The sequence below is a fragment of the Glandiceps talaboti genome, chromosome 7 (assembly GCF_964340395.1).
Source record: "Glandiceps talaboti chromosome 7, keGlaTala1.1, whole genome shotgun sequence".
NCBI lineage: Eukaryota > Metazoa > Hemichordata > Enteropneusta > Spengelidae > Glandiceps > Glandiceps talaboti.
In genome coordinates, this window is record NC_135555.1 from 12029735 (window position 1) to 12055314 (window position 25580).

The window sequence follows — 25580 nt, forward strand, 5'->3', positions numbered from 1 at the left end:
TAAATATTTTCCCCATCACACGTTCACTTTCTTTTGAGTATTTTGTCGATGTATTCTGGAATCGCACAGATATATGTCTATGTGATTGTCGGGAAGGAAAATGTCATTCTTTCATTTCAAGAGCAATATTTTTATCAATAATGATGTTATACCACGACCTAGGCAATGCCAATTTGACATTTCTAAAATTATAAATGGACCGTTTCATCAAATACTTATCAGTCGAGCAGTAGACACATAAATCGATCGACTATTCAATACATATAATTTTATAATGCCCGTACATTGATGTTTACGTGTAGCGCGTTGCCATGTTGGCTTGATAAACCATCTCGACGATATATAGATCGTATCCGTTCCATCAATATTGCTTTATCATGATCAGATAATATTGAGTATAACGAATCGAATGTATCTATCTATCTATCTATCTATCTATCTATCTATCTATCTATCTATCTATCTATCTATCTATCTATCTATCTATCTATCTATCTATCTATCTATCTATCTATGTATCTATCTATATATCTATATATCTATCTATCTATCTATGTATCTATCTATCTATATATCTATCTATATATCTATCTATCTATCTATCTATCTGTCTGTCTATTTATCTATCTAGCTATCTATCTGTCTAAGCAAATCTATCTACGTTAGATTGATTTATCTCTGGCTTTGTATCTGTCGATAGATCCATCCATTCATCTACATAATCCACCCATCTATTTCTGTCTGTCTCAGTGTCTGTCTATCTCTGTCTGTCTGTCTGTCTGTCTGTCTGTCTGTCTGTATGTCTGTCTCTCTGTCTGTCTGTCTATCTCTCTCTCGTGTCTGTCTATCTAACCATCCATCCATCAATCTGTACATCTAATGACAAAATATTAGTACAGTAGTTACAGCTACTGGAACTTTGAAAGTTGTGTTAGATTAATTTTTATTTTAAATTAACTTTTTATGCAGATGAATGTGAAGAAAAACATCTCAAAATGACATGAATATCAGAAATTTTAATGAAATAAAACAAAAATAGAGGTCATGACCCCAAAATAAAAATAAAATGGCCCTACTTATTTTTGAAGGGTATGTAATTGGATCCAAGCAATTTATTTTGTATGGCCTTATATTTTCTATAATATAATATTAAAAATTCACCACAGTGTTAGTTGAATTTATTTGTTTTACCTTTATGTATCCAAGAAGAGATTTACAAAAAATATTTTCCTTTTCTTTGAATGTCTTACTTTTTGCTTATCTTTAGGACAACAATGCCACGCAAACCAGAAAGCCTTGAACTTGGAAACTTGGCTTTAGTAGAAAATGAAAACGATGCCGCAACTACGCCAACGATAAGACTGACACTGCATCTTAAAGATGCCAAAGCACCACATAGTGCTGGTGGTGGAATCACTAATCCTGTATTTGAATTTGGTGAAGAAGAAATAAAAAAAAAATTAGGTGAGTTGAAAAATGAAATTAATATCAGTCTGCAGTCCTGAACAAATAAATATGAATGAATCCCAGCCACTTTCAAACTGGAAATAGCAGTCAAAAAATATGAAAAAAAGGTCATTATAATGTGGATATTTGTGACACACTGAATCCATATTACTTTCAAAACTAGGAATATCTATAGATATCAAGAAATAATAGGTAAGTTTTGAAAAAAATTGTAAATAATCATTACACCCACTACCAGTAATGTTGAATAATACTCAATCATTACCACTTCCAAAAAACATAGGAATATCAATTTCTTCTAAAAAAAAACAAAAAAAAATCACCTAATTTTTCTACCTCGTCCCTGGCCAATAACTTGTTTTATGCACTTCAATTGCTCAAGACTGAATGGGAATATTTAAGCTGAAAAAAAATTTAAAACTCCAAAAATTGGACTGTGTCTATCATATATACCTTATGATTAGTATCCCATAATATTACACACTAGTTTGAAATAAATGTTCTACAATTACGGTATATTCTGTCATATTCAATTTAGAAACACAATTTTTTACTTAAAAAACAGAATTTTTCTGTATACTTATAATGGCTAAAAAAATGATTTTTTTTGTCAGTTGAGTATTTGCATTGTTTTCAAAAATGTTGAGTGTATTGATGTGATATTGATGAGACTCAGACAAAAGAGGTGATGATAACGGTAACGACAACAGTGAATTCTGAGACATTTTTAATTTAACAGACATCTGTTAAAATTAATTGAGTCTTTACAATTCTCATAGTATCCATAGCAACCACGTGTGACAATCAAGCATAATTAATCATTGCAAAACAGATCTCAGTTGGATATAAATGAAATACTCCTTATCTAGTAAATTACTTGCAGTTGTGCTTTTATGATATTACCAAATTGTAAAACTGAATGTTTTAGCAGTCATTTACTTAATTTGTAAGTATGACATAAATAATAATAACTGCATAGCATAAAATTTTATTTCTGAAAACCAGTTTTCAAATTTATTGTCATACATGTGTACTAAGTGGCTGCCATTGTTATATTTTATGATGTTTTTATTTTTATGGTCGACGAATGGCATTTATGAAAGTAATTGTAATTGCAGTTATATGACTGTTTTTGATAATATTTTGACATTTATGAAGAACTAAAGTAATTGTTATTGGCGTTATATGACTTTTTTGGTAGTATTTTGATATTTATAAAGTGGTTTGATGTTGACACTGCACTCACAAGATCAACAGAGACTGGGGGCATTGAACTACCTATCATCTTCAATTGGCTGATCATACCGCCATCTAGTGGTCAGCTGTAACTATAGAATTTGTCATTCTAAATGACGACCGTCTACCAGGACAGATCAAAAACTCAATTCTGAAAAATTTTGAAATGCTTATGACAGTGCCTTAGAACCTATGTAAATCATTTGGTCTACCCAAGCTGAACGTTTTTGGTCTTTGGTCTATGCATTTAATACTAAGACATTTCATATTTTGGATTTTCTCTGTAAATGTCAAGTTTGTGAAGCTTTATACATTATTACATCCCTTCCCTTATTGCATTAGGTACATGAAAATGTGTGCTCTGTGCTAACAATTACCCTTGATCTCTCTCTCTCTTATAGACTCTGTGTCTGTTAACATTCCCTTGACACCAGAGGGCAGTCTAATAGTTCCAGCCCAAGCCACTAAAGCCAACCAGCATGGATCCAGTGTGAGTCTATCCAGTGCACTTGACACCAATGGTGTAGTACCACCTATTTCTAATGGCCATGTTTCTCCAGTAAATGGAGATATTGGAATTCGACAGAGAAACAGGTAAGATATAAAAGTTGAATTTAAATATTTGAAGACAGTAACTTTTTTTATATAGAATAAAGTGACTCATATTTTATCACCCAAAAAACTTTAATGTAAGTCCATTGTAAGCTTTCTAAGTATTGTTTTCTTTTGTAAGATATGTAACTTCAGATACCATTTGTGCTCATGTAGCGAGCATGCCTTATTTTATATTCAGTGTAGTTTTCTTTGTGAACAATATAACAGTGGTGTCAAGCACTCGTCCTCTTGGTCATATTCAGTACACTGCTTTCTTTTGGGTAAAAATTACATCAAAATCGTCCTCATTAATAAAAATGATAAGAAATGAAAATTATACTCTAATTAAACCACTTTATTTTCTGTAAAATTGACTTCAAAACAGCCATCAGACCACAGATTCCATCTTCTTGGTCTCCAACTTGAAACTACAGAAGGTGTTATTGGTTTGTAAGCCATCTTGTGTAAAAAGTATTAAAGGGGACACTACAGTGGCAGTAGTGTTTGCAGATTTGAATTTAGGGTATAGACCTAGAATTAAATAACATCTATAATGAAGAATTTGATCACTTGGTAATATCACATTCAAAAAACAACCAAATTAATCAAGAAAACTTGAAACAGTAGCTTTCCTATCATTGTCTTTAATTGACAATAACCATAAATTTCATAGAAAGTAACCTTTAAAGTTTACCTTTTGCCAACTGTTTCAAATTTGTCAGTAGTTCAGAAATTACCACAGAGGAACATTCAAACATAGAGGTAGCCCTTTTGGCTCTCACTTCCCTATAATTATGATGTGTTCTACCTAGAAGAGTTTTACAAGAGAGCTCAGACTGGCAAAGTTGGAGACCTAGAAGGGATAATCTTTTGAGTATCATTTATTTTATCAAGAGGATGCTCACAAAGAGGCTTTGTCTGCAATGTTACTTTTTTCAGGGAAATCACTGGTTGTTGTGTATTTTGGATCTGCCTTTCAAATATTACATATTGTATATATTTCAGTTATCTATTACATATTTTCACAAATTTATCTGCAGTAATGAGCAGAAATAGTCAAAAAGTCAATGTGAACAGTCTATGAAATAAAATATAATTAGAAGAAGTTAGATACAACTTTGAGAAAAAATTCATAAACAGCGCCCCCTTGAGTTTACTTGTACTTATAGTATTTGTATCGTAAATGCATTTTACAGTCATTATCAAACTGAATTCAAGCTATTTCTCACTTATCACAGAAACAGTCTAACACAGTGTGATATGGCTTCAGTTGCAAGAGTTCTGTTACAAATATTCAACTACATTTTTAATAAATACAATTTTTTAGCCTGTATTTTTCATGAAATGTAAATTTTATATTTATTAAAATTCAAAATCTTAAATACATTTACAATATTTATCATCAAATCATCAGAAGAGAAATGTATTTCAAACAAGAAACATCGTATAAAATTTATAGCGTTTGTAATAAATCACATCATTATGTTTGAAATTGAATGAAAGTGGTATTTTTGTTCAGTGAAGGCAGCATTTGAAGTGTATAGTTAGAATCAAATCGGATTCAGTGTCCCACTTATTTCGCTATAGTTGTCAACATATGGTTCACCTAGCCATCCAAAGTCATTGGCAACCTGGAAACATGACCAATGTCTTAGAAGTCATCAAATATTACCAAATATACTTAGAATATGAAATTTATGATATAATTTCAGAAAATGTTTAGCCCCAAAGTCTTGTTTTGAGTTACTATCTGAAGAATCTCTGTACTCCGTACCAAGACATTGGTGTAGACAACTTTTTGTGATATAGTATCACCAAGACAAATCTCTGGGCTATAACATAACTTCTCATTGGAATTCTCTCCCTAGCTATATAAAAAATATTACCCATAGACGCACCTTCAAAAACACTTTAAAAGAACACCTTCTTGCTAAAAATTAATTCCCTTCAGTAACTTCTACAGAACTTGTATATGTTTTTGACTATGACTGTGATTTTCATTAACTTCATTTCATGTAATTAGTTTACTTATATATACACTATGTGAGTTTTGGTTTTGGTTTCTTCTTTGTACAGTTACGCATAAACATATTTCATTATTTTTATAGTATCAGGGCCATAGACTAGACTAGTTCTGCTTGAACTGTTTCTATGGCCCTCACCAGGTACAGTTTTTCTTTTCTTTTCTTCTCAGTTGTGTATCATTTTCCCTTTGTGTCTGGTGAAAATAAATAATATGAATATGAATGAATATGAATATGTTGAAAATTCTCACTGTGTCTGGCAAGTAAATTTCCTGTTCTGACAATTCATATGACAATTTATTGCTGAGAGGTTAACAAACTTATACTATCAAAACATTATGGTTTCAAGATATTTTAATTTCACTGAAAATAGAAATTGGTTATTTTGCCTTAATCTAAATTTTTGTCAGTTATATAAGGAAGATATATTCATGGAAACATTGAATAAGAAGTATTTTCAATTATTTTATTTTAGCAAAAAAAGGGAAAAATTTGAGAGAAAATATTTCTCAAATGGAAGATTAGTATTTATCTCAATACTTCTGAAAATTAGTATTCATAAAACACAATGCTACTGGGAATAACTCAACAACTCTCTGAATTTTAAGTGTACATGATTTCAACTGCTAGCTAGAAGGAAATATGCATTACGAGAACTCTAGTCACCTTCCACTATGGCTCCTACTATAGGGAAACCATGCGACATTGTGTAAAACCTGAAAACAAGAAAATTAGAACAAGATACAGTTTTGTAAAACACAAAGAAGACTTTGTTGCTTTCTTAATTTCTTATCCATTGGGAGGAAATGAGCCTGGACATTTTTTTCATTTTTATTTCGCAAATCATGTGCAGGAAATATCTGCATTGTATGTTAGTTTCCCTGTAAGAGGAATCCTAGCAGGGGGATGTGTCGAACTTCTTGCAGCACATACATGTATATAGATATAGTTAATATCTGCCAATCAGTGCTATTCATAAGAAGACCCTTTTATGCTTTTATCTCTCATCCTGAGACCTTGAGAATGATTGATTGGTCAGTCAGCTAAACAAAAAGAAAACAAATGTCATGAAGATATTAAAATTCATGAAATATGATAAAATATAGATGCAAATGTGTAAATAATGTATGAATACTTTTAGCTGGACATGATACATGACAGCAATAGGTGCGTTATTGTGAATAATAAACGTCAGAGAACTCGGTAATATGTTTGGTAAATGAGAATTAGCCTCACCTATTGATGTGTCATTAAACAGCTCAATGTCTGCATATTAGGAAGATAATGATGCAGAGAGTAGGTCTTTTACATCAGTAACTACTCAAAGGTTGCTGTGTGTCAATTCTGGAGGGGTGTTTATACCCCAACAATTTCTCTTTGCCATTACTGGTTTTTCCTTATTTCTTTTTTTCAAGAATGTCTATATTCCAGTATACAATTCGCAATAAAATGTGTTTCAATGTGAAAATAGTTTACAGTGAATTTAGTTCATCCCAGAAAATTATGACTTTGTAATAGATTGTACTGGTAGTAGAAACACAGTGCATATTGTGATTCACCAGTATGTACTACTACAATGGAAGTTTAACTTCAAGTTTACTCCACGATGTAAAATGATCTTATACTTTCGACAATAATTTTGAAATTTGTACAGGTTAATCTCTTTAATGCCAAATTGTTTATGATTTCCCAAGGAGCTATACAATCGTGTTAGTGTGTGGTATTAAGTATTTTTGAAGAAAACATTCACTTGACCTTGACCATCATCTTCAATGTCAAATGTTACAAGTATCTCACATACATATATGGTTTTAACCTCAACCTTCACTGTTCACTGTTTTTGCTAATGCTATAATACTGAAATCTGGTTCAAGTTTGCATGGTATGATCTTCATTGTTTGTAAATATGAGATGATATTTTTTCAGTTAATTATAAGTTTCATTTCTAATTATGTTCTTAATTAATTAATCTAGAGACTTACAATTGAACTTTTGCTATTTTTGATTCATTCATCCTAGATGTAATACGTTGGGTGTGACAGACAGCCTAGTGCCACCGAGCCTGGCTCACATATTAGCCACCAAACGCCACAGTCTACCAGTTCCTGGTAAAATGGATTATCTCACCCCAACGTCGTCATTACTTGCACCAACACTGTCCAATGGTAGTGTCAATGTGTCTAACGGTAAAAGTCACGATTCTACTTCATCAAAGTCGCAACCAAGCTCACCTACGAGATCAAAGTCTCCATGGGAACGCTTGTTTGGTACTAGCAGTAAGCAAAGGAAGTCATCTGCCATTAGCAGCATTAGTGGACTGAGTGATCTGAGCTTCAGCGGCAGGTAAGGATGGATCGCTACAAGATAAATCAGTTATCTGATATGTGAATGACGGTTGTTAACAAGTGCCATCACACCTTAAGAACACTTACGTGCTGTGTCTCACTAAGTCTGAGTCATCTGTGGTTAATAATTAAGTATTATGTGAACAGCTGCACCAGCTAACTATAGTGTTATACATAAACAGACTTCCTTAAATACATAGTGGTAATATTATTTCAACATGGATGAAAAAGTTTTAAAAGGCCCACCTCAAGTTAGGACTAAAATTTAGGTATGAAAAACTTTTTTTTTGGAAAAATAGAAAAAGTATCCAGAATGAAAGAATGATCCTATGTAATCCATATGGCTCAGGTTAATTAATACTAAAGTGAGAACTTTTGATTGAAATGCTGACCCTGATAACCAAGGAATTCAAACTTATGAATACAATTCAGAAATGTAAACTCAGATGACTGAATAATCTGCAGAGAAGTGAAATTTTAAATCATAATTCTACAAAAGAATAATGTTTTGATCGGTACAAAATATGAGAATGCTGGATGCACTACATGTAGTAAAGAAATAGATAATATAATACCCTGTAACTAGGGGTATGATGAAAACATTTTTGTTATATGAACCAAATGAACTTAATTTTAAAAAATTCACAATAAATATGACATCCCAAAAGTTATTTTGAATTTTCACAATTGAAAGATAAAGCTTGTATACTCCATTATCTAGTCAACATTTGTTTAAAAAATATCTTTTCAAGGTATGTTGACAAAATGGATGGCACATAGAGAACCGTATTGTTAGTATAATGCCTTAACGGTATGACGGTACAACTAGTATGCAGGTGTTTAATGGTACGATATATAAACCTGATTTCCTGTTGTGCAGACATCTTGTGAAGTGCTTTCCTCTGTCCACTGATTTCATTATCACTCAGTAATTGTATGATGGAAATGTTCAGGTCTCTCTTTGACTTTCAAACCATACAGTGATATCAAATTTCAAGCTTCAAGTGAAAGGTGGATGTTTGCAGTAAATATAGTTACTGTGCAAAGTAGATTGTTGATCTTGATTTTGCCATCAATATTTAGTACAACTGCACTGTAGTACGTGTTTGTAGAATAATGATTCCTATATACCACATGCAAGCCAGATTGAACACGTTCAAATATAAAATATAGGTAGGGGTGAACAAATTCACTGGTCCTGGGTCCGGGACTAGCGATTTTTTTTGGCGGACCACACAAATTTTACCTTGTCTGGTCCGTCGGATCAGTACCTTTATACTGTTAATAACTATGTTAAAGAGTCATCTGAATATACAGAGTTCACATTAGCAGGACCTTGGACCACTAATTCTTTCAGCAGGACACTTATATCACATGCAAGCCAGGTTGAACACTTTCAAATAAAAATATGAGTTTGACAATCATACCACATGCAAGCCAGGTTGAACACTTTTGAACAAAGAATATGAGTTTTACAATTCTTATATCACATACAAGCCAGATTGAACACATTCAAATAAAAATATGAGTTTTACAATCATACCACATGCAAGCCAGGTTGAACACTTTTGAACAAAGAATATGAGTTTTACAATTCTTATATCACATACAAGCCAGATTGAACACATTCAAATAAAAAAATATGTTTCTTTACAATTCTTTACCACATGCAAGCCAGGTTGAACACTTCTGAACAGATGATACAAGTTTCATACCCTGGTAGTTTTACATCACGAGAGCTTGTGTCCATGTCATTGTTTCTGCAGTGCTAAAAGTATGAGTCAATATATTCCAACGTATCATTATTTTCCCAATTTTTAAATAAATTTATACTTGAGGACGTATAGTTATATTGTTCCCTAATATTTTTGTTCATTAAGTCAGAAAATGCTTCTGACCTAAGAGATTTGTCTCTGCTCACCACTCGTCTATTGACTTGTAGTGACAAGGCCCCTTAAGTTATTCATTAGGGAATAATATCTAAAAGTCTATACACATAATTCAATGAATGAAGAGGTTGCACTGATCATAAATTTATTCATACGGAGCATGTAGTTGAAACTAAGTTTTTAAGGTATTTCCCAGTTCCCTTCCTTCAAGAAAAAATTATATGTTATTAGCAATGCCATAATTCTATGTAATGATGTTGATGAGAAATAATTTCAAAGCAAATTTATATATTTTTCTACTCTGGCGAACTGTTGAGTTTTCTTGTAGAAAGTGAATTCAACTCTGTACAGCTATGACAAGAAGTTGGTGTTCATCAAGTAAAGTTTTTGGCGATGTGCTATGAATGATCATATGTCTATGCATGAGAATAACTCATGAAAAAAAGTAATGTATTTAGCAAAATGCTGTCTTTGAGATGTTAAGAATTATTTCTTAAAATTGGTGTTAACGTTTAATTTGTGACTGGTGGTTAACATAGTATAGATAAAATCTGCTTGCTGAGTTCCTAACAGGTGTTTTACCAGGGTGTCCCACCAAATTTATGTAAGATATTCAAATGTATGCAAATGTATGCAAATTTTGTCTAATTTCCGTCATCTGTTACCAAGGATTCCCTAGCGAAAAACCCCAGACTTGCGAAATATAATGTAGACAGTCATTTTCTGTTGGGCAGGATGGGACATTTATGAGGGCATAGGCCCATAAACGTGTGTCGTGAAAAATATATGATGCTAGTGTGTATTGTAATGCACATACCGGTCTATGTCTTGTTTCTAAAGTTATGGGACAAACATACAAAAAGTAGTTAACAGCTGATTTCATTCCCAAGTGGAAACAAATGCAAACAAGAAACCATGAATAAAGAGAGAATAGTTTATTGCCTGCAAGTCAAATGTAGCCCTGGGGTGTACGCTGATATTCCCATTTGGCAGTATTCATCCAAATGTACCATTTAGGTTCCATATTGAACCTGTAAAAATGTCAGAAAAAACAGTTACTTGGTTACTTCATGTTCTCTGTAGTGATCTGAGATGTAATATAATGTTGTATTTTTTTTTCAGTTTTGATGGAGATGCAAGTGTCAATTCAGTGCAATCACCAGCCAGTACTAGATTGAGAGACTTGGTGAAAAATGTCACGGAGCGTGCCAAGAAGATTAGGAAGAGTGAGGTCCATCCAGCAGTGACTTCAGCGGCATCAGAACCATCAACATTAGCTCCACCAACTCGTAAGTACCATTACAATTTATAATCATTAACTGAGACACTTATTAGAGACTGAAGTACCCATCAGAATGTTAAAAATACAATTCCAACTTTGAGTTGAGAGAAACATGAAGCAGAAACCCATGAATGCTGTTTTTCAAGTGTGGATCCACACTGTATGTTATTTTAAGTAGCCCAAGTAGAGAAAATTCAATTTTCGAAAATTAGATGAGTATTGTTTCACATTTAGACATGTCATAACAAATCACTTGTCAAAGGGTAATGCGAATACTGTTGCTCACACAGAAATAGCAACTAAAAGTTGGTTAATTTTCAGTATAAAATTTGGAAGTAGGTTTCTGTCATAATTAGTAGTAATTACTATGTCATGCCTGAGGATAGGGTAGGAAGCTAATGTTATAATTTAAGAGCTTTCTAGATGTGTGTACTTGGACAAAAACATGACCTTGCCTTGCAGATATCATGAGATCAATAGCATTGCAAGTAACAATAGTATATTGAGCAAGAAGTTGAAAGCTACTGCAAGAATAAAGAATATTCGTGGACTCGCTGGGTTTATATTATCAAGTTAAAATTCTAGAGTCAAAAAATTTTTTTAAGCAAATTTTTAAGCAAATTTTAAATTCTCACTGATATCTAATCAGCCTTGTCAACGGTGAACTACAATGGGGCTGTTAAGTTAAAAGCTGACATGACAACATCTGTAACTTTAAGAAATTTAAAAGAATTCTATCTGGCAAGATAAATGAAATACCCCTGTGTTGTTCATATGCTGGAACATGGCAGTGGCTGTCATCACATTGTCAGCTCAATTAACCCATAATAAGCAATACTGTAACACGCTTACCATATGTAGAATACATCAGGAATAACATATATATTGTCATGAAAATATTTTACATTGAAACTCCAACTCTTTCCACTAACACCAAAAGTTTGAATTGTATGTGTGAAAATGTCAAAAAATGTTCTGAATGTTTGTCAGTTAATATAGTGCTTTTTTTGAATATCATGATATTGTAATAGTGGTTATGATACTTTTTTATGATTTATGGACTGTTATAGTTTTGGATTGGTAATAACAGATACAGCAATAAATTGGGCATTAATAGTTGTTTGACAAGATCTATTCTTTGTATTTTATCTCATTCCAAAACTGTCTATGATCATAAATTGCATCATTTGTAACCTTCTGGCTACAATCTACACTAATGGTGTTTGCTGTATTTGAATACAGTTCATGGATTTTACTTCGCTGTATTGATAGTCTGCCTTCAGAACACATACAGAGAATTAAAGCAATATGTCATGATTTACTTATGTCACGATTTACCTTTAGTTTCACGTAACCTAATAGTCTGTTTGAACAGTTGACATTCCCATGTTTTCCTCACGGAATACTAGGGATAACTCTTATTTCTGCACCTTTCAAAAAGGGAGAAGTTACCTTTAAACAACTTCGGTCTAACACAGCAATTGTTTCCCAAAGTATTAAAAATTGTGATATTTCACAATTATCTGATTCAGTGTGACAGCATCTAGTAAGTAAGTTTGTATATTCTCCCTACTAGACAATTCTAAATTGTATTTTTGCACTAATCACAGCAGTGTGTGGAATGTAGCCTATGGGAATAGGTTGCATAGCATTCTATTACTGTAAAACGTGCTTTAGTCAGACATGTTAACAATTACATAACATATTTTCAAGTCATTCATTGCATCAGTATGAATATTTATCTCGGACAATTGTCCAGTTTACATTTTTTTTTTTGAAAATTATCAAAAATCATGCTATTTTATATAATCGAAACATAATCAACTTTTTTTGAGGAAAAATTGTTATTTTATACAATATACAACTATTCAGCATCTTTTTTCAAAATATTGACAAATCAGTTATTTTGCTAAGGTGGGTAAGTAACTAAAATTTACCTGCATTCACTGGCCATTTAACCAGGTGGGTTAATTTCCCCACTGAAATTATCATATGGTACATAGGTATTGAAATCTATGTAAACTTTATCCAACTTCCCATTTCTGGTACCAGAGTTCCTAAATCTTTGCAAAATAAAACACTTCAAATTATTTGAAGATATGAAAAAAATATCAGAGCTGCTAATTTTTAATACACAATAGTGTCATAATCGAAGTACTCATACCTTTTTAAAATATAACACAGTAAATTATACAAATATTTGAAAATTTTGAAAACTAAAAAAAAATGAGAAGAACTATTAATTGTCATACACTGAGTGTCATAATTTGTTTGAATGGTATTGTAATGGAGGACGATAAGGTGGGTTAAATAATCTGCATAATGTCTGATAGGCCAACTGAAAACACAATCTTAGTAGCAGATGATTGCAATCCAAAAACCTATCACCATACACTAGTATCAGCCTTATTCAATTTGTATGCAGTATTCCTTCCCTCAGGTGCCATGTCCATAGAACATGGAATATTTATGAACATCATAGGATTGCTCTTAGATCATATCAGTACTCTCGACAGACACTCAGAGAGCTTTTTGATCAAGACATTCACAATCATTTGATACTGAATGATGCATGTAACCATAAGCTAACTAGTTGTTTAGTGAGTTCAAAGATTCAAACACAGCAAAAGTGGGCATGAAAGTGTTGTAGACACAGCTGAAGTGAGCATGATAGCATTGTTAACAAGTGGTCTGGGCAGGATGATCCAAATTCTTATCACAAGTACTATCCCAGTCAAACTTGATAAAAAATTCATGGAAGAGAAACAGAGTCGAAAAGATTGATGGATGGAAGCTGATATAAACACCATAGAGATTTGATGAGCGGGACAGTGTAGTTAAACAGTGTCAAAAGTAATTGTAAAGTGTGTAATGACATGCAAAGCAGAAACATCCCCCGAGATCCTACGGCTAGTCATCACTTGGTAATACCATCCGGCTATAGGCCATTGCTAGGCAATATAACCGGGCAGATTAAATACATTTAGGCATACTATCACATGGCAGCTAGGCGACCTCTACTTAGATTGTGTTTGCCTGTATAACCACACATGTTGTAGCATTTGACATGTTGAGAGAGGACGTTACAATGTAATCACCGATTTCATTCCAAGTGGAAGATTGCGTTCATGAACATAGAGCTGAATGAAAATCCTGGTATATTTTTTGTGGAGGGTGAGATGTTTTCTTTTTAAATTTTTCCTTAAAAATGTCTGTTCTAGACTAGTTCTGTTAACTGTATTGCCACGTAAATTGAACATTTTCTAGAAATCCTATCGCAGGTTGAGTAGGTGGTACATATTGCTTCATGACAGATAGTGTATAGTTAGATATATTTCCCATTCATGATACATGCTTCTTTGCTCATTTTTTTCTGTATTTTTTGTCAAAGTTCAAATTCTCGTTATATTTTGAAATATTTTAGTTACAGAGGTATAATATAAAACTGTCCAAATTGTCGTAAAACTGGTGATATGCAACTTCGTGAGAGATTTTAAATTCATTAAATTATTATTTTTAAATATTTGTTATGATGTGTGTTTTCCATTGAAGATATATGTTCCTTTGCACTTCTCCTTTTTTAAATGCTTCAGTTTGAATTTCCGTGTTTGAAATTTAAAAAGAATGTTCAAAGTGATGTATTAATATAAAACATTCAGTCAGTCTAATTTGCTATAAAACTGACAGCTTTACAACAGGATCAATTTTTAATACATAATGTGTTTCTATGTATATTTCTTTCTTCTGTAATTTAATGCACGGTTGAATTTTTCTGTTTTCTCAGAACATAAATGAATTTTGCAGAAGAGTATAAATAATTTCATATACTAGTATATAATATAAAACTGTCCAGTTTTTATAAAAGAAATCATCAGTAAAGCATAGATATATGGTATGACTGTTGACATTTAAGATTTTAACAGTGTCATGTGGATAATAAACCATTTTGCAGTGGCAGCATTTAAGTGGAATATATCACAGTTTACACTGTTTGGAGTTAAATATTTTATGGTGTAGACAAACAGAAAGAAGAATCTAAAGACAGATGTTTGAATTGTAAAAAGGGTTTTGATAAATTGGTAATTTTATACTCGCACCAAATGAATGTGTATGGTAAACATGGAATATGGTCATTTATAAATTATATGTCATTGCTCATGAAAATAAATTTTATATGAAATCCTCCGGGTACTAGTAATACGAATGAAACTAATTTTAATAGTCACATTGATCAATATTAATGCCATGTATTATTAAATATTATTGCTTTTCTGTTTGTTTCATGGTCAAAGCATTTGATTATTTAACATCCACAAGTTCATAAACATAGCAAGATCTCATCACTCTCGGTTCAAATTATCAACAGTTATAGACATCTATGTGACTCACTTATCAATGAAGTTTTATGAGCAACAGAAAAGCCACATATTTCTTTACCAACATGTTACAGCTGAGAAACAATTAGTTTCCATGGTAACCAATAGCTGGAAATCAAATTTAAGTAGTCTGGTATGGATTGTCTTATCAATATTTGACTAAATTTTGACTATTTCATTACTTTGTAGCTCGTCCTCCCAAGCGGAATCGATTAGATTCCTTTGCTCCGAGTTCTCTAGCAGAGGACATCGAAGACATCAGATATGTAGGGAAAGGCTGTTGTAAGCTACAGCTGCCAAACTTTGTCAAGAGGTTGAAATTTCAGTCTAGTGATGGTGTGATTGACTCCTCAGGTCAGTTTCAAACCATGTTAACTTTGTCATGTCTTTCCTTTTTTTACTGTCACTTACTCTGTAGTTACATTATATATCCGCAATTGACCCCTGGGGCATTCCCATTGATGACCGTATGGGGAGGGTCCACAGGAAAGGGGTATTTTTTTTGTGCTCATAAGGTATGAGAAAGGATATTCTTTTCTGAGCTGAAAGATTTTGGAAAACCCTGACAAACTGGACCAGTAGATTTGTTTCAATTTTAGCTCAGAGTACTTCTATAATTGTTCCAAAATAATTCTTGCAATTGTTAAAAATAAACTTTCATTTCTCAAAAACAAATTTGATTGGGTTTTAGCTATTTCATCATAAAAACTGTCATCTGCATGTATCATAGACCTGTATGGAATCTATTTTGTGTGATGCAGCTGGAGTCTCTTCGGGGAGGGGGTATGAAAACAGTTTAGTAATGAGGTCTCAGCGGAGACTCTTCGTATCAATTCACACAGAGTTGTATACAACATGAACATAATAGAAGTTATTCAGTGTCAGGTCCTAGCCGACATTCCCTCCAATAAGATACATGCCAAATCAAACATGATAGAAATTATTCAGTGTCAGGTCCTAGCTGGCTCTTCACCAGTAAGATACATTAATTACACAAATCAAACATTCTATTTACATATTTGATAATAAATATTGCAGGTAATTGGTGGTTGACATGGTTAAATATCGTATCCATAGCGTTCATCTACAATGCCATAGTTATATTTCTAAGGGGCATATTTCCAGCAGCCCATGAAGGCAACATTGGGTTCTGGCTAACCTTTGATTATCTGTGTGACTTCATCTACATTACTGATATCTTTTTGCACATGAGAATTAAATTTTTATATCATGGCTTATTTGTGGTAAGTATGAAATATTACATGTACTGTAAGCAGTTATAATCAGTTATAGATTGAATAATGTATTTTAACACATATTCTGTTTCACCATTTTGCTTTTCTCAATATGAGATACTAAGCCCACATACATGTACATACATACATACATACATACATACATACATACATACATACATACATACATACATACATACATACATACATACATACATACATACATACACACACACAGACATACATACATACATACGCACACATACACACACACACACACACACACACACACACACACACACACACACACACACACACACACACACACACATCCTTACTCACTTACTTTACTTACTTTGCTTACTTACTTCTTTACTTTAAGTGCTGTGTCATGCACATGAACATCTTACAATCCCATCTAGCTGTGCCAGCATCTCACAAACAGAGTCCCCTGCAGGTGTTTCACTTGATTTATGTGTACTTATTGCATCACTGACAAATAACATACATTCCCATGACATGTACACCCCTTAAAGAACAAACAAACAGCACCAAGAAATTACTCAGACAAGATTTCAGGTAGAGGGATGAAGATGAACTCATGCCATGTGCATGCAAACGGGACAGCCGCTAACTAATTCCACTCTCCCCCATTTCCAAATAACCATTTAAACTACAAGCATTACAATTCAGGTAATGATAGTAACACTTGATATAAATCAACACTAAAAGTGTTTGCTATGTCAGCCAATCAATCTGATCCAGTGTGAATTGATCACAGCCTGTCTGTTATGTGAGTCACACTCACCAATTATTGATGCCAGCCAAGATTACAACTGTCGATGTTTGCATAATAATCAGTATATAGTCCCATTTTGTACAGTTGTATTAGAAGTGTTCATGTAAGTGGTTTTACAAAAGACAAATGCAAAGAGCGTCAAAACAAAGATATTGTGGTAAATGTGATGTCATCACCAGAGGATTTCCCATAAACCCATGCAGGAAATCCCAAAAATGGCCAACTGCATGTCAAGTGCTTTATGGCTTTTTTTTTTACAAAATTTCAAAGTTGACCATTAACAGTCAAAAAAGTTACCATGGTGCTATTTTCTCACCCAGAATCATATGCAAGTTGATTGCAGTAATCAATACAAGTGTACTATAGGCAGAAATAAGTCTGACTGAACTTTTCTTTATGTTGATAGCAGTAATCAATACAAGTGTACTAAAGGTAGAAATAAGTCAGACTGGACTTTTGCTTCACACAATATAGCTAGTACAGTGTTTTTGTCACTAAGTTTTCTGATAAACACTTGCATGTTGTAGGAGAACCCAGCCATTTTCAATTAAAGATGGTATAATCTTAATTACCCATTTTGTACTGAAGTTCCATTGCTGTACAAAGTATTGACATTTCTATGTACTATTTAACTGATTTTAATATCCCTCTGTTACCAGTATTCCCAAACTTAATTTGTAAAAACATCATGCATTATTAGTAAGACAATGAATTACATGATGATAGCTTTTTCTAAAAATAAAGTGTCAGGAAAATTGTATTTTCAATGCATATATACATTGTCACACCTGTTCCACTGTAATGATTTATTTCCAAGTCACTGAATCACTTTCTTATCATGTTATTGAGATGCATATATTCACTGTCCATTTAGAAGTCTTGATGTTAAAGCTACCAATGATGTGTGTATGCATAGTTTTTCAATCCTGGTCAACCTCAATCACCAGATGAAGGTATATATAATGATCTGTCTGTGATAAAAAGAACTTCTTAAGACTGTAATTTCAAGAAGTGTTTTGTAGTTTGATTATCAAACTTGTTGTATATGAGAGCCACTTTCAGCAGAGTAGATTGAAAAAAAATTGCCCACTCGGACTTATTTCTGCCTTTGCCTTTAGTTACACTCGTATTGATTACTGGAATCAAGTTTAATATAATTTTTGGTGATAAATTAGCACCTTGCTAACTTTAATAGTCAACTTCAAAATCTTGTAAAGAGATTAATTTGCTGACTTTGACAATTAAGTGTTCAGTCATTTTTTGGTATTTCCTGCAAAGGTTTATGGGAAACCTCTCACATTTACCATACCTTCTCTGTCTTGATAAGGCTCCATCAATTAAATATTTTGTTTGCCATCCTTGAATTTTTCCCAAAATCTACCAGGCAGACAGTGGGAAACAAACACAGAAAAAAAACGAAAGTGCTAGCATGTCATGTAAAATTCACTTTTCTGTTGATCAGTTTTCCTTTTATACTTAAATCTACTACACAGTTGAAATGTATATAATTATCAAAGTCCAAGGTGTGATTGTCTTAAACAACTATCGAGATTATACATTATGTAGTTATTCTGAATATATTTGAACGGTCTTTGGCCTTGCGTGGAAATTTTGAGCAAAGCGAAATATGATGTTGTTTTCTCTAAATCTACCTACAAACCTACCTACACATGGATGGCAAACAAAGAAATTAATTGATGGTGTCTAAATAATAAATTTTGAATATGGGTGAGTTTGAAGACTCAGGTCTATGTTCTGAAGGTTGTAGAACAGACACAAGGGGAAACTTATATTTATTTTTTATGGAAAGCCATAAATATTAAATGTTGATGAATTTTGTAAATGAGAATGTAGCTCTTGGCTATTAATGATTCATGTATTACTTGGATGACTAACAATATTAATGTGAGAATGAAATGGTGTCTGTAAAATTGTTCATAAAATCTAGAGAGGGGTCGAAGTTATTAATAAAATATTACAAAAAAGAGTTCCATAATTCCCCGATTTTGAGTGACGAACTAAAGAATTGTGATGAAAATTTAATGAAATATATTTATCAGTTGTTTGTGAAAGTGTCGTCTGATATGGATATTGTGGCTAGACACATTAGAAGGCAGGTTGCCATGAGGTAGAGGGTGGGTAACAGTGGATAGAGAGAGAGAGAGAAGTTGCTTGTAGTGTGGCTAAAATCTGAAAGTCCTTATTTTCAAAGGATAATTAACTAAAAGCTAGAGAGTACAGCAAGCGAATAACAAGGGATATACAATTGTGTTGGTGGATATATACAACATCTGTTAATTACTGATATTCATGAGAACATTCTTGAAGTGATCGTTGATGTCTGCGACAGATATATCATATATATGAGAGTGAATTAAGTGATAAACAAACCCCTTAACTCATTATTGAAATAATTGAAGGCTGAACATTGCCTAAATCAGAGTAAATTTATTCATTGAATAAAATCAATATCAGTCACTTGTCCCACTTGATAAAGCATGGACTGAAATACCAAAAGACCTAATGAGAACAGCACAGAACGGACAGAAATGGTGGATTGTGACAGCTCACCTTTCTGAGGAAGACAGCACATGATGATGACGATGATGATGATGACAACGACAACGACGACGGCGACGACGACAATGGCAACAACGATGATGATGATAATGATGATGATGATGTGGTTGTTGTTGTTGTTGTTGTTGTTGTTGTTGTTGTTGTTGTTGTCCCTCTAAGAGAATGGTCCTAGTTTCTATAGGCCATCCACTAGGACAATGAGAAAACCACCAATATGATATGTTACATGAAATGTTTATCAAAATTTCACATAAACATAAAAAGTTATCTCTGTTGTTCTCCAATGCAATATATGAAATATCATTCACTTATTTCAGTGCTCAGAAATATGAAAACTGTATTGTCTGTCAATTGCCACAAAAAAATTGTGTTATTTAAAAGTTGTTTGTTGGCTTATCAGTTATAACGTAGCAGGAAAAAACAGCAAACAAATACTAAAAGAAAATAAACTTATCAATTTCAAGTTGCCTAATTTGGTTGAAAAGCTCAACATGTACTTGAAGTTTGGATTGAATTTGCAAACTAGCTGTGTCTTCAGTGAAGACTTGTTCAATATAGAATTTATATTTCTTGCCACATCTTCCATATTTCTTATTTTGACAAAAGGGTGTCTTATATAAATATGAAAGTGTTTGAAAAGCTAACCCAGTAAATTAATATCACTATGAAATGATGGTATTTCCAGCTTAGAAATTGGAAGTATTTGACTGATATCAGAGGTAGCATGGTTATAAAAGTACGTGTTGAACCTGTGAGTCTTAAAATAGTTCAATCATTATTGTAGCAAAGCCATAAAGTCAGCTGAAAGACTAGCTAGACCCCCCCCCCCCCAGATAATCGCTATGAAATGTCATCAACCCAATCTAATGTTGAAATGCAAAACATTCATATTGTCTTTAACAGCTCTACCATTTCATCTGCCCATGTGGCCATCTGATACATATAAGAAGTAAAGTTAATAGCGCGGAAGCCATCATTACTTTGAGTTAGACGTTGATAGATTCACATATGAAAATATCAAATTCGATAGATCGATTTATCATTTCACGTGCCCACATGGCCAATATGATTGATGTAAGATTGTAAAAGTTCACTGAAGCCATCATCATTTTAAAATTCTACATTCACGGGTTTAGCTCCGTTGGGATTTGTTTATCCCTGCAGTACCATGCAAGGTAATCAAGGAAATCGCAGACAAGTGAGTTGTGTGATCAATTCATCATATGGAGTACAGTTGTCAGTAGGTTGGATTCTTGGATATGTTAAAGTCAACGACTTTGATCTTAAAGGTACAAAAGTCAAGATCTGAACATTTTTCATGATCGTTGTTGTTTTAAGCGAGAATTACATTAAATTTAGTTTACATTTCATATATAAACAACCAGTAGGCTTGTTACTCGGGCTGTAAGAATGATTGAATTGTTTTAGTGAATGTTTGGTGTATTTTTTAAGCGGCAAAACTTAAATAAATGTCAGTGTGTAAAGAATTAATACAGGTAAACAGTCCAGTTCATTGAATCATTTGTCAACAAATCCCTTACCAAAATGCATGATACTTAACTGTAAGAATATTAGAAGTATACGTTTGCATCAAATAAGTATGATAAAAGTATACTTGAAATCTATTTTAAGTATATTAGAAGTATACTTATTTATACCAAGTGTGATAAAGTATATAGAATTTGGAACAATAAAACTATACTTTAAATATACTTTATAGCAATGTATATACTTTTAGTAATTTTGTAGGATATTGGTAAAATATACTTAAAATATACTTTATAGCAATGTATATACTTATAGTAAGTTTTTAGGATATTGGTAAAATATACTTAAAGTATACTTTATAGCAATAGTATATACTTATAGTAAGTTTGTAGGATATTGGTAAAATATGCTTAAAGTAAACTTTATAGCAGTTATATATACTTGTTGTAAGTTTTCAGGATGTTGATAGGGTTTGATCACAAGATGATTATATGTATACATCAACAATAAAAACAAGAAATCAATGAATTAAGCAAAAATAAGTCTCCTGTGAAAATTTCCAGATTTACAGTAGTCAAAACTTTTGGAAACCCTTTGAGTTGAGTTTTGTTTTGTTGAGACCATCCAGTTCTCATTTGTGCTTTTATTTAGCATATATCCACCACAGAACACATTTTTACGAACACACAATGCATAAATGTCATATAAAAAATGTTATTGAGCACAGAGTTACTACTACTTCAAACCATCCCTTTCATGAATCTGAACTCTCATATATACATTTTATAACTTTTAAAGAAAAAAGGTTTGGTGTATTTTAATGGGTAAAAAATTATAATAGTGAAATGTTACAGTACTGCTACTGGGAGAAATATGTTAAATTCTTTACATATCTTAGTAAAGAAGTGAGACTAAGATAAATGTCACCTTATTCAGCTCTATCAGGTACGTGTGAAGTAATAGCAGATAGCATGACATAACACGTCGGGCATAATCTTTACATCTGACAGGATTGCATGGATATCAGAAAGGGGATCTAAAATAATACCGTAAGATTTTGGTACAAATGTTGTTGTACAACAAAACTCATTTTAAAGCTAACTAAATCAGAGACATGACATTTGGATACTAAGAAACCATGTACATGATACTCCCCTAGGGGATTGTAATCAGGAGGAACATACTGCAAAGATCAAGTTAGAGACAAAAATTACAAAGCTGGTAATCTTCACTTGAAGCTATAGGCTATCTAGAGACTCATATATATCTTGTTCAGATGCTGTGGAAAACAGTCTTTACATCAATCTTAAGGTAAAGCTACAGTAGACATGTTTAATGCTCATGTTTCAGATATTACTACGGAAATCATGCCATCGGCAAATTAAGATAGACACAAACTAACACTGTTGTTAATTGATGCATGTGATACACGTAGATTACACAAGTGGATGATAGAGGTGCCTTGGTTATGTGAATATGATCTCCCTGCAATCAAGATAGTATGTAAACACCGAATGAGGTTGAATGTGCCATCACTTGAGAAAAACTTGCCATCAGAAATTCCACTGTACTCTGACTGTAAACAAGACATGCTCACTATCAGAGATACCATCCTACTGTATATATACATCCCCCAGGGGCGGTACCAGTTGCCAGCTCTGGTACGGCTGTCTGGCCAATACTGCTAATGCCAGACCCCATTTTAGACCTATTTTGACCAAATACCAACACTCCATTTTAGACCATTACAGGTTTTCAGAAGACTTTAGACCAAAACAGTTCCATATTTAAGGAAATGGTGGATCGCAATATGTAGTTTTTCACTCTTGTATTTTTTCCCTCAGGAGGCACTGAACATATTGGGCACAATTAATAGCACACTTATGATTTGGTAGACAATGGACCACATTTTAGACAAAGCAAAATAAAAAATAATGTAGAATGGACCCTATGTTAGACTATTTTAATTCACCTCTACACTGGTGTATATGAGAGGAGGCAGAACCAGAACACAAGTGTAACTGTCACCTTTCAATAATGGAGATTTATATACTTTGTTGTATATGTAAAAATATGGTGTGTGTGATACTTATTGCATGTACAGTACATAAAAAACTTGACTAAACATCTAAACTCATCTTTCTATCAACAGACAGACAAAACGCTGATGAGGAAACATTACACACAGACTTCACAGTTTAAGGTAGGTGATAGTGATACCAAACAATTATGTAATGTGTCATTCTATATTATTTTGACATCTACAATAGCTGTGACTGCAGGGGTATAATTTCTTTGTAAGTGTGTGATGAAGATAAAATACACATTGGCTGACCATCCGATTGGCCCAGTGGCACACTTTTTATAAAAATAAAACTTGTTAATATAGCCCTTTTTTTGTTCGGTCGTGAATTTCAACGGCATGAATTTGTTCAAGTATGATGTTTCATCACACATGACTGAGCAAGGATCTATTCTTTACTGCTACACCATGGTTTAATCCCTACAACATGTATATCCACATTATCAGTGATCAACTGCTATGCCTCTGGGCTTTCACTTCTGTTACTTAGTCCTTAATGGCCACCAAGTAATCAAGTGAGGTCTTATTATATGTAGCTCCCAGATCATCTACTCAGACTCTTGTTGTAATGATCTCCACATTTTTTTCTTTGCCAAGCAATGCAGGGAGCGTTATCATTGTTTTTGAAAATAAGAAATTGTTGCTGTTGTGTTGCTATGGTGAAATTATCACTGTGGGAAAATTCTCACTGATTTATTGCCTGTGTGTTGCTGTTATGTTACTGTGGGGTAATTCTCACTTGTGTTGGTATGCAAAAATAGACATCAGATATTAAGAGTTAGTATAGTAGTTTCAATATTTTGGTTTGAAATGTTGTGGCATCATGATTTTGCTGATGATTTGAAAGTGTTTCAATTGCCTTATCGTTAATGCGCAAGTAACCTGTAAGGAAAGAAACCCCATTTAAGGAAGAACGCACCTCAGAGACCAATTTATTGAAAAATCAATGTTCTTTGATCATTGGTAACTTTGGCATATAAAAGCTTGATCTTAGTGTTTTTGAAATGGCGAAAGAAATTTTTTTGTTCACTGTCTACTCTGCAAGGATCGTCAGTCCAATATTTTCCATACTATAAACATTTTTAGACTTTGTTTTCAATTGTAAAATTTTGCATGGTGAACCCTCTTATTTTTTCTTAATTTCAATTAATTAAGAATGAGAATTAATTAATTTAGAATGGGCATGACTTTTACTTCAGGTGTTAATTGAAAATAATGCATTTTTCTCTTTTTACAAGATTGACATGTTGTCCTTGTTGCCATTGGATTTGATATATCTGAAAGTTGGTCCCTATGGTTACAGTACATTCCTTAGACTACCTAGGCTACTGAAGGTGAGTATAAGGCTACCTAGGCTATCGATTTGAATTTTGCTTTCAAACTGATAATTAACATGGTAACTTTACTATTTCTACATCTCCACTGTGTGTGGCACCATATTAGTTGTTTCTGTTACATTTTCAGGTGTCTCGGTGTGTGTAAAAAGATTGTCACATGAGTGAAATACCAATATTAAGGCAACGTCATTTGTAATGTAATTTGTAATTTCTAAAATACTTTAGATTTGTTTCTCAACCTTGTTGTCATGTTACAGGTGCAGACTTGGGTTGAATTTACTGAGAAGTTTGAAAACAAATCAAAATCTGCATGGACATTCAGGTAATATGACAACTTGATTTCTTCTCCTAAATATTCATGTTCTGTTTTTTTCACCTGCAAATTTAGTAATAAGTAGCACATTGTACATTCTGTATGTTGAATCTAATCTACTTTTATCTTCGTAGAGTGACTAAAACTATTGGCTATATGTTGTATATGATTCATTTGAATACCTGCTGTTATTATGCCATATCAGTGTGGGAAGGAATCAATTCCAATGGTTGGGTATGGGATGGTGAAGGAAACAGGTTAGTAATACATTCAGGACAGTTGTCCTTTTTTGTGTGCATTCTGATATGTCAGGTAGATGTTGTAGCTGGTTGGTTTCTGTAACCAGCCCATCACATCATATAATAATACTGTTAGTTTTACAATAGGGCTTTCCCACACTGCTCAAAGCACTTGGCAATTATTACCCCTGGCATGGAGCTATTGCAGCACAGCAGCCTTTCAACTCAATTCCCTTGGGACAGTACAATCCATTGCAGCCTCTGTATAAGCCTATAAGATTAATGCATTCACA

The 25580-nt window shown here is 33.0% G+C and overlaps 1 protein-coding gene across 1 annotated transcript in view; it reads left to right on the top strand.

The window, feature by feature from the left end:
• Nucleotides 1-2155: 2155 nt before the first annotated feature.
• The window catches only part of LOC144437944 (uncharacterized), a 31333-nt gene continuing 7908 nt past the window's right edge, over nt 2156-25580 (top strand). The window contains exons 1-11 of the mRNA XM_078126978.1: nt 2156-2164; nt 2688-2784; nt 3105-3297; nt 7341-7664; nt 10678-10844; nt 15403-15567; nt 16252-16457; nt 23468-23518; nt 24637-24732; nt 24993-25057; nt 25183-25305. Coding sequence (XP_077983104.1) covers nt 2156-2164; nt 2688-2784; nt 3105-3297; nt 7341-7664; nt 10678-10844; nt 15403-15567; nt 16252-16457; nt 23468-23518; nt 24637-24732; nt 24993-25057; nt 25183-25305 — 1496 coding nt within the window. The remainder of the gene's footprint in view (nt 2165-2687; nt 2785-3104; nt 3298-7340; nt 7665-10677; nt 10845-15402; nt 15568-16251; nt 16458-23467; nt 23519-24636; nt 24733-24992; nt 25058-25182; nt 25306-25580) is intronic.